Source organism: Vipera berus (assembly GCF_964194415.1).
Source record: "Vipera berus genome assembly, chromosome: 6".
NCBI lineage: Eukaryota > Metazoa > Chordata > Lepidosauria > Squamata > Viperidae > Vipera > Vipera berus.
The window spans coordinates 58,227,010-58,239,620 of NC_138208.1; the positions used below are offsets into that span (position 1 = coordinate 58,227,010).

The 12,611-nt window shown below is 44.5% G+C and overlaps 1 protein-coding gene across 1 annotated transcript in view; it reads right to left on the reverse strand.

Moving 5' to 3' along the window:
- Positions 1 to 8,033: 8,033 nt before the first annotated feature.
- The window catches only part of AGBL3 (AGBL carboxypeptidase 3), a gene marked incomplete at both ends in the record, with an annotated part of 44,277 nt that continues 39,699 nt past the window's right edge, over positions 8,034 to 12,611 (reverse strand). Inside the window, 2 exons of the mRNA XM_081330425.1 lie at positions 8,034 to 8,265; positions 8,758 to 9,007. Coding sequence (XP_081186551.1) covers positions 8,034 to 8,265; positions 8,758 to 9,007 — 482 coding nt within the window. The remainder of the gene's footprint in view (positions 8,266 to 8,757; positions 9,008 to 12,611) is intronic.

Here is a 12,611-nt window from a genome sequence, read left to right on the forward strand (position 1 = left end):
GGAAAATTAATCACTCACCCCTATTTTTGGAGGATCTTGCTGATGCAAAAAACCCCTTGGTTGGATATTAGAAGTTTATTCAAATGCTAACTGGAGTTTCAATTTATTTTCTAGTTCCAGGTAATTGTGCAAAAATAATGCTGTAACATATCATGTGGGGGAATTCATTGGAGATAGCAATTATGTTTGGAAGAATTAGTAAATGGTGGTTGGATACCATCAAACATGATACCAGCCATAGCATAGAACAACTCAAACTAGTAGTGCAAGATTGGAAGATGTGGAGACACCTCACCCATAGAATCGCGAAGAGTCAGACTTGACTGGATGCATAATATTATCATCATTGCCTTAGCAGATTACAAAAATTAAGAATGTGGTTTATAGGCAACTATAAGTATTAGAACATAAGTTTTCATGGATGGGATTTTGGTTCACTGTATCCATCGGCAGGTACACATAATTATTGAACATACTTGGAATTTACTGCAGATCAGCAAAAACTGGTGTCTTCCAATTCAAAATTGGTCATATGGCAGTTGTAGATTTGACATAATTAAGTTGGAGTTAATTGGAAACTGGGAATAGTCAATTATAAGGATTGTCCAAGACATTTATATACAGTGATGTATATTTTGCCTCTTCATGAGAAACATGGAGTTAATGACAGCAGCCCCAAATTGGAAAAGTAACCTTATTTCCTCATTTGCATTCTTATCCCTTAAGACAAACCCCAAAGAGGAACCATTCAAGTTTATACTTTTTTAAAAAAAATTCCATTTATATCCTGCCCTTCTCCGAAGACTCAGGGCGGCTTACAAGCTTAGCAGTAGCCTTCATTCTATGTATATGCCTGCTTATTAGGGCTTTCACACACACCCCAAGCGGCATTATTACAAAGTCAGCTTAATTGCCCCCAACAATCTGGGTCCTCATTTTACCTACCTCGGAAGGATGGAAGGCTGAGTTAACCTTGAGTCTGGTGGGATGCGAACCTGCACTAATTGCAGGCAGCTGGTGTTACTTAAGGAGGCATTAGCCCACTGCTCCACCAAGGCTCTACTTGTTGTGTCGGGTTCGAGGATCAAGGAGACTCAGACTTCAAGCGTGCATGACTTTATTAGGAGGGAAACATGGTCCAGAATGGGGGAACAAAGGGTACCAGTCACCTTTATACCTGGCCAGGTGAATACCTGGCCAATAGAGTTAAACCCCTGCTTCGCGCCGGTGGGTCAGCCAATCCCTTTCAATCCGGCTCTCCCGCCGAACGCTGTCCCTTTAAATCCTGCTTTCCCGCTGAACGCTGTTCCTGCCCGGAGCTGTCCAGCTCCGTGCCTCCTTCAGTAGCTGTCACATGTGTATGCTAAGCTGCATACACTATACCCCTTCCCCCATAGCCAGAATAATACCCTACTTCCATTTCCAACTTCTCATCTCCCCCCCCCCACATTCTATATACACATTAATTTCCCACAATCTTCCCCTGCCACCTCACATTAGTACATATTCTGAGAGATAGGCAGGAGTCCTGTGGGTCCTACCAGAACGCCTCAGGGGTTCTTTCCCCTCAGGTCCAGTGTTGCTTTTGAAGGCCTCTGGCCTGGCGCTGGGGATTTTCCCCAATTCAGGTGATGATGTTCCCGGTGAGGAGGACTGCCGGTCCACCTGGGTCCTGTGGTTCTGTGGGCTCCCAGGGCTTCCTCCAGCTGAGGTAGTTCCGTCACTCAGGTCCAGGTGTTGGTGGGGTCGGGATTGTTCCGACCCCCCTATATTGGGAAATACATCCCTGATTATTGTGTCCCTCTGAACCCTCTGAGTGAACTCAGGATCCGGTAGGGCCCCCAGAATGTTGCTGTCAGGACCTTTTTCAGGTGCTCGACGCCTGAGCTGATCAATGTGTCTCCTCCACTGGAGGCCCCCCTTCACCCCTACGATGTAAGACAGTGGCCCCGTTTGCTCCACCATGCATCCCCAGAGCTGTAGTTCCTTGCCCACACAGAGTTCCCCTTTGAAAATTCCCTGGTGACTTTTGGGTGGTATGTGACTGCTGCTACTCTGTCAGGGTGTAGTCTGTCCAAGGCGGTTGTGAGGCGCCGTCCCCAACGGAGTTCTGCTGGGCTCTTCCCGGTAGCAGTGCAGGGAGTGGTGTGTTGATGTAGTAAAAATTTGGCCAAGCGTTGTTTCCAGTTTCCTTGGATGATGCGCTTCAATGCGTCTTTTGTGGTGCACACCATGCATTCAGCCAAGCCATTAGTCGAAGGGTGAAAGGGAGCAGAGGTGACGTGTCTAATCCCATGGGTCTTCAGAAAGGCCTAGAATTCCGAGGAGGTAAATTGTGGACCGTTATCAGAGACCAATACATCAGGAAGGCCATGAGTGGCAAAGAGCCCCAAGAGCACCTGGACTGTCCCTGTTGTGGTCATGCTACTGACAGGTACCACCTCCAACCATTTGGAGTGACTGTCAACCACTACCAAGAATGATTGATTGTGCAAGGGGCCAGCATAGTCGATGTGAATCCTGGACCAGGGTGTGTGTGTTTCTTCCCATTTGTGGACTGGGGCGTGGGGCTGTGGTGGCCGCGATCTTTGGCAGGTGTAGCAGCCTGCTACCTGGTTCTCAATATCCTTGTCCAGGCCTGGCCACCACAGATAACTTCTTGCCAACGCTTTAATCCGCACTACCCCAGGGTGACCCTTGTGTAATGAGTGTAATACCTTGTGTCTCAATGTGTGAGGTATGATGACCCTGCAACCCCACAATAAGCAGCCCCTGTGTGATGACAACTCATGCCGCCTGGTGAAATATGCCGTGAATTCTGGCCCAGGAGATTTGTCTTGCCACCCTGTGGTCACCCACGTATGGACCCTACTTAATATTTTATCTGTTGCCGTTTCAGCTGCGATGTCAGTGGCACTGAGAGGACACTCTGGCAGATCCTGAATGTTCAGTATTTGAGCTGCAGGTGCTGGGTCTGGTTCCGTATTGTTTAAGGGCAGTCTGCTTAGGCTGTCAGTGTGGCTCATTTCCTTGCCCGGCTTGTGTACTAGTTTACAGGAGTATGCTGAAAGGAAAATGGACCACCGGAGCATTCTGGGTGACATGATCTGTGGGGTTTGCTTGTCTGTGGTGAACAGACCAAGTAACGGTTTATGATCTGTAAAAATAGTGAAATCCCTACCATACAAATAGTTGTGGAATTTCTTTACTCCAGCAACTATTGCCAGGGCTTCCTTGTCTATTTGTGCATAATTCCTCTCTGCCGCTGACAACGTCCTAGAGTAATAAGCAATAGGGACTTGTCTGCCATCCTCTTCCAGGTGGCTCAATACAGCCCCCACTCCATAGGGGGATGCATCACAAGCAATGCAAATTGGTTTGGTTTCTATGAAATGGGTAATAGTGGCATTGCTTGCCAGGAGGTTTTTTAGTGCCAGGAAGCTGGAATCATGTGTTTTTGTCCAGTTCTATGTGGAGTGTTTGTCCAATAACCTGTGCAAAGGTTCAGCAATAGATACCTTGAGGGGTAAAAAAGTGTGATAAAAGTTAAGTAACCCCAGGAAGGCTTGCAACTCCGCCTTATTTTTTGGCGTGGGTGCCTCTTTGATTCCTTTCACCTTAGATGCTGCGGGGTAAACTCCCTGAGCATCAATTCTAAACCCCAAAAATTCTGTCTCTGGCACCCCAATGCTGCACTTATCCCTCTTGAGCTTATAAGGCCAGCAGCATGGAATCTTCCCAAAACTGCCCACAGACGTTCTGCCAGAATCTCCTCTGAGTCCCCTGCTATAAGGACATCGTCAAAGTATGGGCAGACTCCCGGTATACCCTTTAGTTTATGCTCCATCACCTCTTGAAAGATGCCTGGAGCTACGCTAACTCCGAATTGCAACCGGTCTACCCGGAACACCCCCTTGTGGGTGACTATTGTTTGTGCAGCGGCGGTCTCTGGGCTGACCGGGAGCTGTAAGTAAGCCTGAGCAAGATCCAGCTTGGCGAAGATCGCGCCTCCCTGGAGTGATGCGAGGATGCTGCTGACCGTAGGCATGGGGTATGCGTGTGGGTTTAACGCTTTATTGATTGAGCATTTATAATCAGCGCAAATTCTGACATCACCGTTTGCCTTGAGAGGCGTGACAATGGGGGTTTCCCACTCTGCTCCCTCGACTGGATGCAGCACCCCCTACTCCATGAGCTTATCGAGTTCCCGCTCAATTTTGTGTTTTAATGCGAACGGTACCCTCTGTGGCTTTATTTTAATGGGTTGTATGTTAGGGTTCAATTTGAATGTGATTGGTGGACCTGTGTATCTTCCCAGCGTTCCATTGAACACGTCTGCAAAAGCCTTACACACGGATTTGATGCTTTGCACTTGGGACTGTGTCTGGTGAATTCCGATAATGCGAATTCCCAGCGCTTTGAACCAGCTCAACCCCAGCAAGCTAGTACTTTGTCCCTTGACGACTAGGACATCCAAGGGCCCCTGGAACTCCCTGTACCTCACAGGAAAAGTAGCCTCCCCCCGGACTTGTATTGGGGAATTCTGAAAATCGGTGAGGGTGATGCTAGATGGTCTCAAGGGAACCCGCTGGCTGCTCCGGCTGCAAATTAACTTATAGGTCTCGTACGAAATGACTGAGACAGCAGAGCCGGAATCCAGCTCCATTTTGCAGGGAACCCCTTGGAGATGCACCACTAGCTTAATTTTGGGGGTGAGTGATTGTCGAGCCCCCGTATTACACACCGCCCCTTTGCTCTCTGTGTGGCTGATGGACACGGTGCGTTTCGGAGCCCCAGTACCTGATGCCAGGTGAGCTTCAGCATCCACCTCGTGCAGCGTGTCCCGGTTCTAACTCCGGCAAACGGACGTGATGTGTCCCGTCTTGCCACACGCTCGACATTTGGCCGTTCTGAACTTGCAGGCAGAACGATGATGGTTCCCCCCACAGCCGCCACATTTCTGCTTGGTCGAGCCGCACTTACAACCGGAGCATTTCCTGTCCTGGCCATTGGCTGCAGCTGTGGTCCGTTGACCCCTCGGGCTATTGTGCTGTCCCATCAGGTGGGGGGCTCTGAGCTGTAGTGCGCCAACCTCCGTCTCCAGATCACCCGTGCTGCTCCCTCCGGTCACGTGCGTCTGATGGACAGTGATACTCTGATTGCCTTGGTTGGTCTCAGTCGGCTCTGGCTTCTCAGCTAACTCCCAGGCCAGTACTTCCTCCTGCACTTACTTGAGAGTCAGACCTGGTCTGGCCAGCAGCTTCTGCCTCATATCACAAACATCCTTGACGATGAACCACAAACACAGCTAAGGAACGAGTGACGAGGTTTATTCTTCTGACACACAGCAAACCGCAATAAAGTCAGCGTTGGCAGCATCCTGCTCCAATGCTCTTTTATCATGAGGACACGCCCCAACCCTACCCCTCCAGAACAAACCGGCATCCGCCCGCTACCTCATAAAGGGGAATTCTGAGGGAACACCTGCTGCCGGCATCAAGTTCCCTTCGTCCAGTGCGCTCCCACAGGGAGGGTCTTCTCAGGGTGCCACCGGTAAGAGATTGCCGGCGGGTAACACCCAGGGAGAGGGCCTTCTCAGTGGGGGCGCCTGCCCTTTGGAACCAGCTGCCAGTGGAGCTGAGGACTGCCCCCGACCTCCGTTCATTCCGCCGGGGCCTGAAGACCTGGCTCTTCGAGCTCTCTGGCCCAGGCTGAGGATTAATTTATTTTAATTGGGGTTTTATTTATACAGGGATAAATTTAATCTTTTTTAAACTTGGTTTTTAACTTTTGTATTTTTGGTTTTTAATTACCCTGTAAACCGCCCTGAGTCCTCCGGGAAAGGGCGGTATATAAATGTAATAAAATAAATAAATAAATAAAATAAAGGCCCCGCCCATCACCCTGCGCGCTGACCTCCCTCTGTGCACTTTGTTGGTACCCCGTAGGGCTGTCTGCCAGGTAAGCCTCGTCCTGCCCCCCAGCCGTCCTCTCCCAGACCCCACCACCCGCACCGTGCAGCCCTTTCACTGCGGTCATGCCCCCCCCACCAGCCCGCCGTAAAAAACCCAACACTCGAAACGTCCCCACCACTGGTCCGCCCGAAGGTCCGGCCGAAGAAAGGGGCAGCGCAAGCATGACCACCAACTGGCCGGCAGCTGCCTGCGGCAGTCTAATCCATCCGGCTGCCTATCGTCCTGTTCCGGTCAGAGGGAGGTCTGCGGGCCCTGCGCCGAAAGGACATGGCGCAGGTGCACCCGACCCCCAGCCAGTGGCCACCCGCACCGGTCCCAGCTGTTCAAGCGCTGTCCTGCGCAGGCGTGTCCATTGGCCGGTCGGCAGTCACCTGCAGATGCTCCCGTTGTTCGGGTGCAGGCGCAGCCGGCGACTCCAGTGCCAGCTGCTCAGGTGCCACGCAGCCGTTCAGCGCAGGTGCAGGCGTCAGCTGGCCGGTAACGGGCTGTTGCGGCTTCTGAAGGTCAGACGCCATACCCGGCCAGTAGCAACGAGGGGAAGCCGCTCCTCTGTGCTGGTGCGGAGAACGGCTTCCGGAGATGAGAAGGGGACACCGGAGTCCGGCCGGCACATCGGAGACAGATGGGCTGGTGTGACGAGGTGTCCCCGACGGGTGACAAGCCAGTAGGGCTTGACACCTCAGTTTTTCGGTCCCTGAGGCCGAAGACGATTCTGTCCCGCAACCTCCTTTCTAAATTTTCAAAGTTGCAAAGGCGAGCTGCCTGTCGGACTGCAGCCATGAATGCTGACCCTGATTCACCCGGCAGCTGGTTCCTCTTTACAAACTCAAACGTCCATGCCATTTCCGACATGTGCGGGTTAAAATGCTGATTCAGTTTGTCAATGAGGTCGTCGAACTTCACCTCCCCAATGGCCGTGGGTAAACACAGACCCACTGCCAGTTTATAAATGTCCTTTCTGCATATGCTGAGTAGGGCGGCCACCTTTATCCTGTCCTCAGTAATGCGGTTTACCATGAAATAAAACTCTAGCTGCCCCATGAACACTTCCCATTCTTCGGGCTGGGCACTATTGAAAACAGGAGCTAAACCGACTGGTGCCATGGGGGCTTGAGCTAACCCGACTGGTGCCATGGGGGCTTGACCGACCTGAGCCATGGGAGCCTGACCGTCCTGAGACATCTCGAGCGATCCGATCAATCCTGTTCTGCTTCAGGCGATGATTCCCTGCCAGATGGGGTGTCCTACCACCCTTTGGAACAGGCTCCCACCTTCATCGCCAATTGTTGTGTCAGGTATGAGGATCAAGGAGACTCAGACTTCAAGCGTGCATGACTTTATTAGGAGGGAAACGTGGTCCAGAATGGAGGAACAAAGGGTACCAGTCACCTTTATACCTGGCCAGGTGAATACCTGGCCAATAGAGTTAAACCCCTGCTTTGCACTGGCGGGTCAGCCAATCCCTTTCAATCCGGCTCTCCCGCCGAACGCTGTTCCTGCCCGGAGCTGTCCAGCTCTGCGCCTCCCTCAGTAGCTGTCACACGTGTATGCTAAGCTGCATACACTACAATACTTTTTTTCTTTTAAGATTGAACACCTTATGGAATGAAAATCCTACCCTTGTTTAATATGATTCAGCCCTGAGAAACCCAAATTCCATTTCATTTTTTCCATATCATTTTCTTGAATTATTATATTTAGAAATGAAATGATTTTCCCGAGCCTAACCCCACCCTGAACCTTAATCCCTACCCTGGTTCTATCCCTTCCCCAACCTTATAAAATTCAATAAAAACTTTTATAAAAAAGAAATGAAATGATTCAACTTGCTGCCCTGTGCAATTGGCTAGCAATAAAAATAAATCAGATCATATTTTAGTTTTGTTTATATTAATCACAGCCACCTCCCTCCCAGATGTTCTAATTTGTATCCAATAGTTCAATCTTGTGAAAGTGCAACTGCTCTGCCTGCAACATCTTCCCAGTCCGATGTCTACAGAGGTAAAGCAGGACGCTCGGATGTAGTCTGAAATGGCACAAAAGAAACTGCATCTTGTGTTACGCATGAAAAGAAATAGTCTCAGTTGTGTTTGGAAGATCTTGCCCTGAAGGTCTGTCATTTTTACATCTCTTAGGAAAAAATTTGCTTTCACTCTGGCAAAGCAGGTTTCTTGTTGGCATTTTTGGCCTGCTTTGCAGTAGAGACCTGGATGTTTCATCATCTTCAGAATGTTTCATTAAAATTGTTTTGTTGGGCCCTTTTGTAGTGAGTAAAGTAGCAAGGCGTGGTCTGCACAAATAAGCAAAACAAAGTAATTTTAAAAGCAATACCTCAAAATTAGTTGCTAGTTATATAGTTACTACATGTTTCATAACATGCTTCTTGATAATCCAGGCTGCCCAGCACAACAGAGGCCATGCTTTTTTTTTTTTTAGAATCAGTGAATCAGGATGTAAAACATGGAAGCTACTTATTGACAAAAAATACAAAATCTTAATATTAAGAAGTATATATTTTTCTTCCTGACTTGCTGTGACTACATTCTTTATTCAGTGAATTCAGAATGCTTCTTTATATTATTTACAAAATAATTTAATTTAAACTTGCTTCAGTTAAATATTTCTTGATCTGGAATTCTGCTGTTTTGTTGAATCTTTGTTTTGATCTATTTCTGCCCATTGTCACATAAACTTGACTTTCTCATTAAAAAAAAGCAATCACAAAACAATTTTGGATGGAAGCATTAAAAATCAGGCTGAATGCATACTACACTTTACTTACCGGTGTCGGCCCAAGGATTTTAGATGTTGTTCATTCCTCAAATATTTTTCAGTGGGCTGACTGTATTTTCCCTCAGACATCAAAGGAAGGGATAGCAGCAAATCTTGTGTTATAGAAGATTTGTTCAGTTTAAGATCTTCTTCACAGGTCCCTCCACTAATTCTGTTAGTTTTTGCATTTCTTGCTGGTGACAATTCATTTACTTTATCTTTGCTTCCAGGTAAAATACTTTTTGGTGGCTCAGGGAAACCTGTGATCAAAAATAAGTAAATCTGAGATAATGTTTCCCAAGATCATTTTAACACACAGTTCAACAATTTAGTCCTAACATGTTTTACATGATTTTTTTCTGTGATATATTAATAAATTTACAGCCTATCCTACAGAATCCTTCTTTCAGATCTTGTCATGTGTGCATATTTTGTTATACTCAATTAGGAAAAAATGTATTTCAAGTTGATCATTGTGTCATAAATCATTATGTTCATTTACGATAATTCAAGCTGATACTTTAAAAATTTCCCAAATCCCCTTCTCCTATGAATAAAAGGATTATGTGCTCTGCAGAGAATATGTGCATCTCTGAGAGAAAGAGGAAGGGAGGGAAGGAAAGAAGTTTATTTGGCAGTAATATGGAAGTGACATGTCATTGCTGAGGGGTTTTTTCCCCCTAAACCTCCTAGTTTAGATTTCAGCACAAACATTTCAGCCAACTATTATTCTGTCCCAGCTTAATTTTTAATTCTTTCAAAGTGTTAGAATATCAGTCCTCATAAAGTTTTTCAATTGATAACTCTAAATGGGATATAACTCCCCCAGACAGAATTGGTGTGCAATCTATGACCTTGACTTTTCAACAAATCCGTCATGTGTGCAAGTTTCACCTGTTCCTGGAATAGGAGGCTCTGCTTGTAGTAATTTTAAACTGAACAATGGGGACAGTGAGTTAATTGATACAGAAAATTCCTGTTCCTGTCAATCTAAAAAATTTAGGGTTACCAGCGCATGTAACCTAGAGGTGTGTATGGACAAGAATATTAACCTAGCTGTCAAGCATAATCAAGCTTTTAATAGTGAGTGCTACACCAAGTGCAATAATCAAACTGGTGGTAAGAAAATAGGGGAACTCAAGCACCACACAGGTTATGTAGAAAGTAAACAGGGTTAGTCATAACAGACTCAAGTGTCTATACACCAATGCACAGAATATAAACAATAAACAGGGTGAACTAGAAATTCAGGTAAATGAGGGCAGATAATGATATTATTGCCATTACGGAAACTTGGTGGGATGAAACCCACAAATGGAACACCCAGCTAGAGGGATTTAAATTATTTTAAAGAAACACGAAATAAAAGAGGAGGTGGAGTTGCTCTCTCTATAAGAAATAACTACATCTCGGGCTTCCAGTTTACGTGCGCGGCGCTTCCGGATGCTCAGGAACAGTACGCTTCCTGTTTCTTTCCTTTTTTTGGAGAGGAAGACTTCCCTGCAATCACGGAAGGGCGGCAGCCCTCCGCTTGAATCCGGGACAATCTCCTTTGGCCTAAAGAAGAAGAGACCGCCCATAAAGATAGCTGGTCACTAAGCTGCTCCCTGCTGAAAGCCAAAAGCACTACCCAGCACTAAGAAGCAATCTGGAGGACATGGGTGAGCCTTTACCTTTCCTATTCCCTTAACCATCTTCCTGTGGGACTTTCCTGAAAATTTCTTTCCCCATCTTTTGAAAAAATGGCGAATATCTACTCTGGGAACAAATCTTAAAGCCTTAAAGCTTTAAAAGAAATTTAAGTAATTCAGCAAAGAATCTAAGCAATTTCATCTGTATTTACTAAAAAGCTCCTACAAAGCTCCTCTCTAAGCTGTGAATTAAGGAAAAAATTGGACTAATGTTACAAAAGTTCTATATTAATTTGGAAAAAATATATTAATTTGCATTTTATAAGTTATTGATGACATCTTGTGGCGAAACGTGGTACAGCAACTAAATTTCTTTTTTCTGTTGTGAGAGCTGACTCAATAACAGAGCTGTCCTTGACATTATTCTTTAAGATAAGTATGGGAACACCTGGCACTGAAAACAACTCTTTTGGAGGTGGATAATCCTTGATTCTTATTAAAATAGGCTCCATGGAAAATTTAGCTGCAAACAATAACAAAATGGATGAATATATCCCACCACTTGACTATAAACTGATACTGGACACGATTTTGGCAATGACAGAGCAAATTAAAGCCAAACTGCAAGAAAAATCTGACAACTCAAAGCCACCAAATCAAATTCTGACTTTAAATGAGGAAAAAACTCAAAACCAAATAGAAGTGGAAACTAACACTAAAATAGGAGATTTCAAAGAACAACAAAAGCAACCTACAGAAAACCTTAAAGTCCAAACTTTAATGGCAACTACAACACTTACAACTCAAAAAGCAACAGCACTTGAAGAAAGCAATACTAAGAGTGAAGACACTAAAGGCCTTCAAATACACTATATTGAGAATTCAACTAATCAAATGACAACCATAACACCAGCTGCTACTTTCTACCTAACCCAGATAGAATTGGAAGAACAAAAAGACTTGACTGATCTAATGGAAACTATATTACATCAATCATCAAAAACTGAACTATGAAAGCAAAACTACAATGGCTACAAAGGGGAGATTTTCCTTGCAAAATTGACATTTGGATATGTTCCCTGGATTCAAATAAGGGCTATAGGAAGAAAGGAAGATACATTTGAGAATTTAAAGATGCCAAGAGGGAAGCCTGATTGGCACAAAAGGAAGGCAAGAGTTAGATTCAAAAAACTGGTTTCTTTTTTGGGATTCCTAAAGATATAAAAATACCTTTCAATGGATTAAGAGGAATCTCTAAAAAATATAACTGATTCTACATTCAGCTTTTAGATCTGTAAGGGAAAACAAAAGTAAGCTCTTAGAATATAATTCTGAACTATATTATAGAATTTGGAATGATATATCAAAAGATAGTATTTTAACAATTGATGTATGGTTAAGATGACTTATAGAATATATTAGTTGTTACTTTTGAACTATATTATAGAATCTAGAATTTTGTATATAAAAGAGAGTACTTTAATAATTGTTGAATGGTTAAGATAAAAAATATACTTCTAATAATTGGTTATTTGTTAAGATGAAAACTAGACTTTAGTGGTAAAACATAAGAATGTTTTGTAACGAACAATGTAAGTTTTGTAGACAAGAGAATTATTCTTTATTGAAATAGGGAATTGTGGGTTACCCAAAAATTAAGGTTTTTTTGTATACTATAGGCTATTCTAGAATATTCTATTGCAATTAGATAAATTTTTAAAACAGGATATTGTTATCTATTAGTGAAAATATATTGAAAATATATTGAAAATTTTGTTAATTGACTAGGTACAACTAGAAGTGTATTAACTTGACTATTTTGACTACGTGATAACTAAGGGAATCAGAGAGGGAATCCCCGTTGATGTAACCTGAACTATTTACAACTTGTTATTTGTTATTTTGACTACCCAACCACCATATTGCTTCACAAATACATGTATATGTAAATATTTAAAAAATCAATAAAACTTGAATATATATATAAAAAGAAATAACTACATCTCTACAGAAATAAAGCACAATAATGATGAAAACTGTCTTGAATGCATTTGGGTCAATATAAAAGGGTGAAAAAATAACATTGCCATGGGTGTATAGTATAGGCTACCCAACTAAACAGAGGAAAAAGATGAACTTTTTGCTAGTCAGCTAACTAAGGTATGTAGGAAGCACATCAAAATAGTAATGGGGGACTTTAATTACCCTGACATCAACTGGGAGACAAACTCTG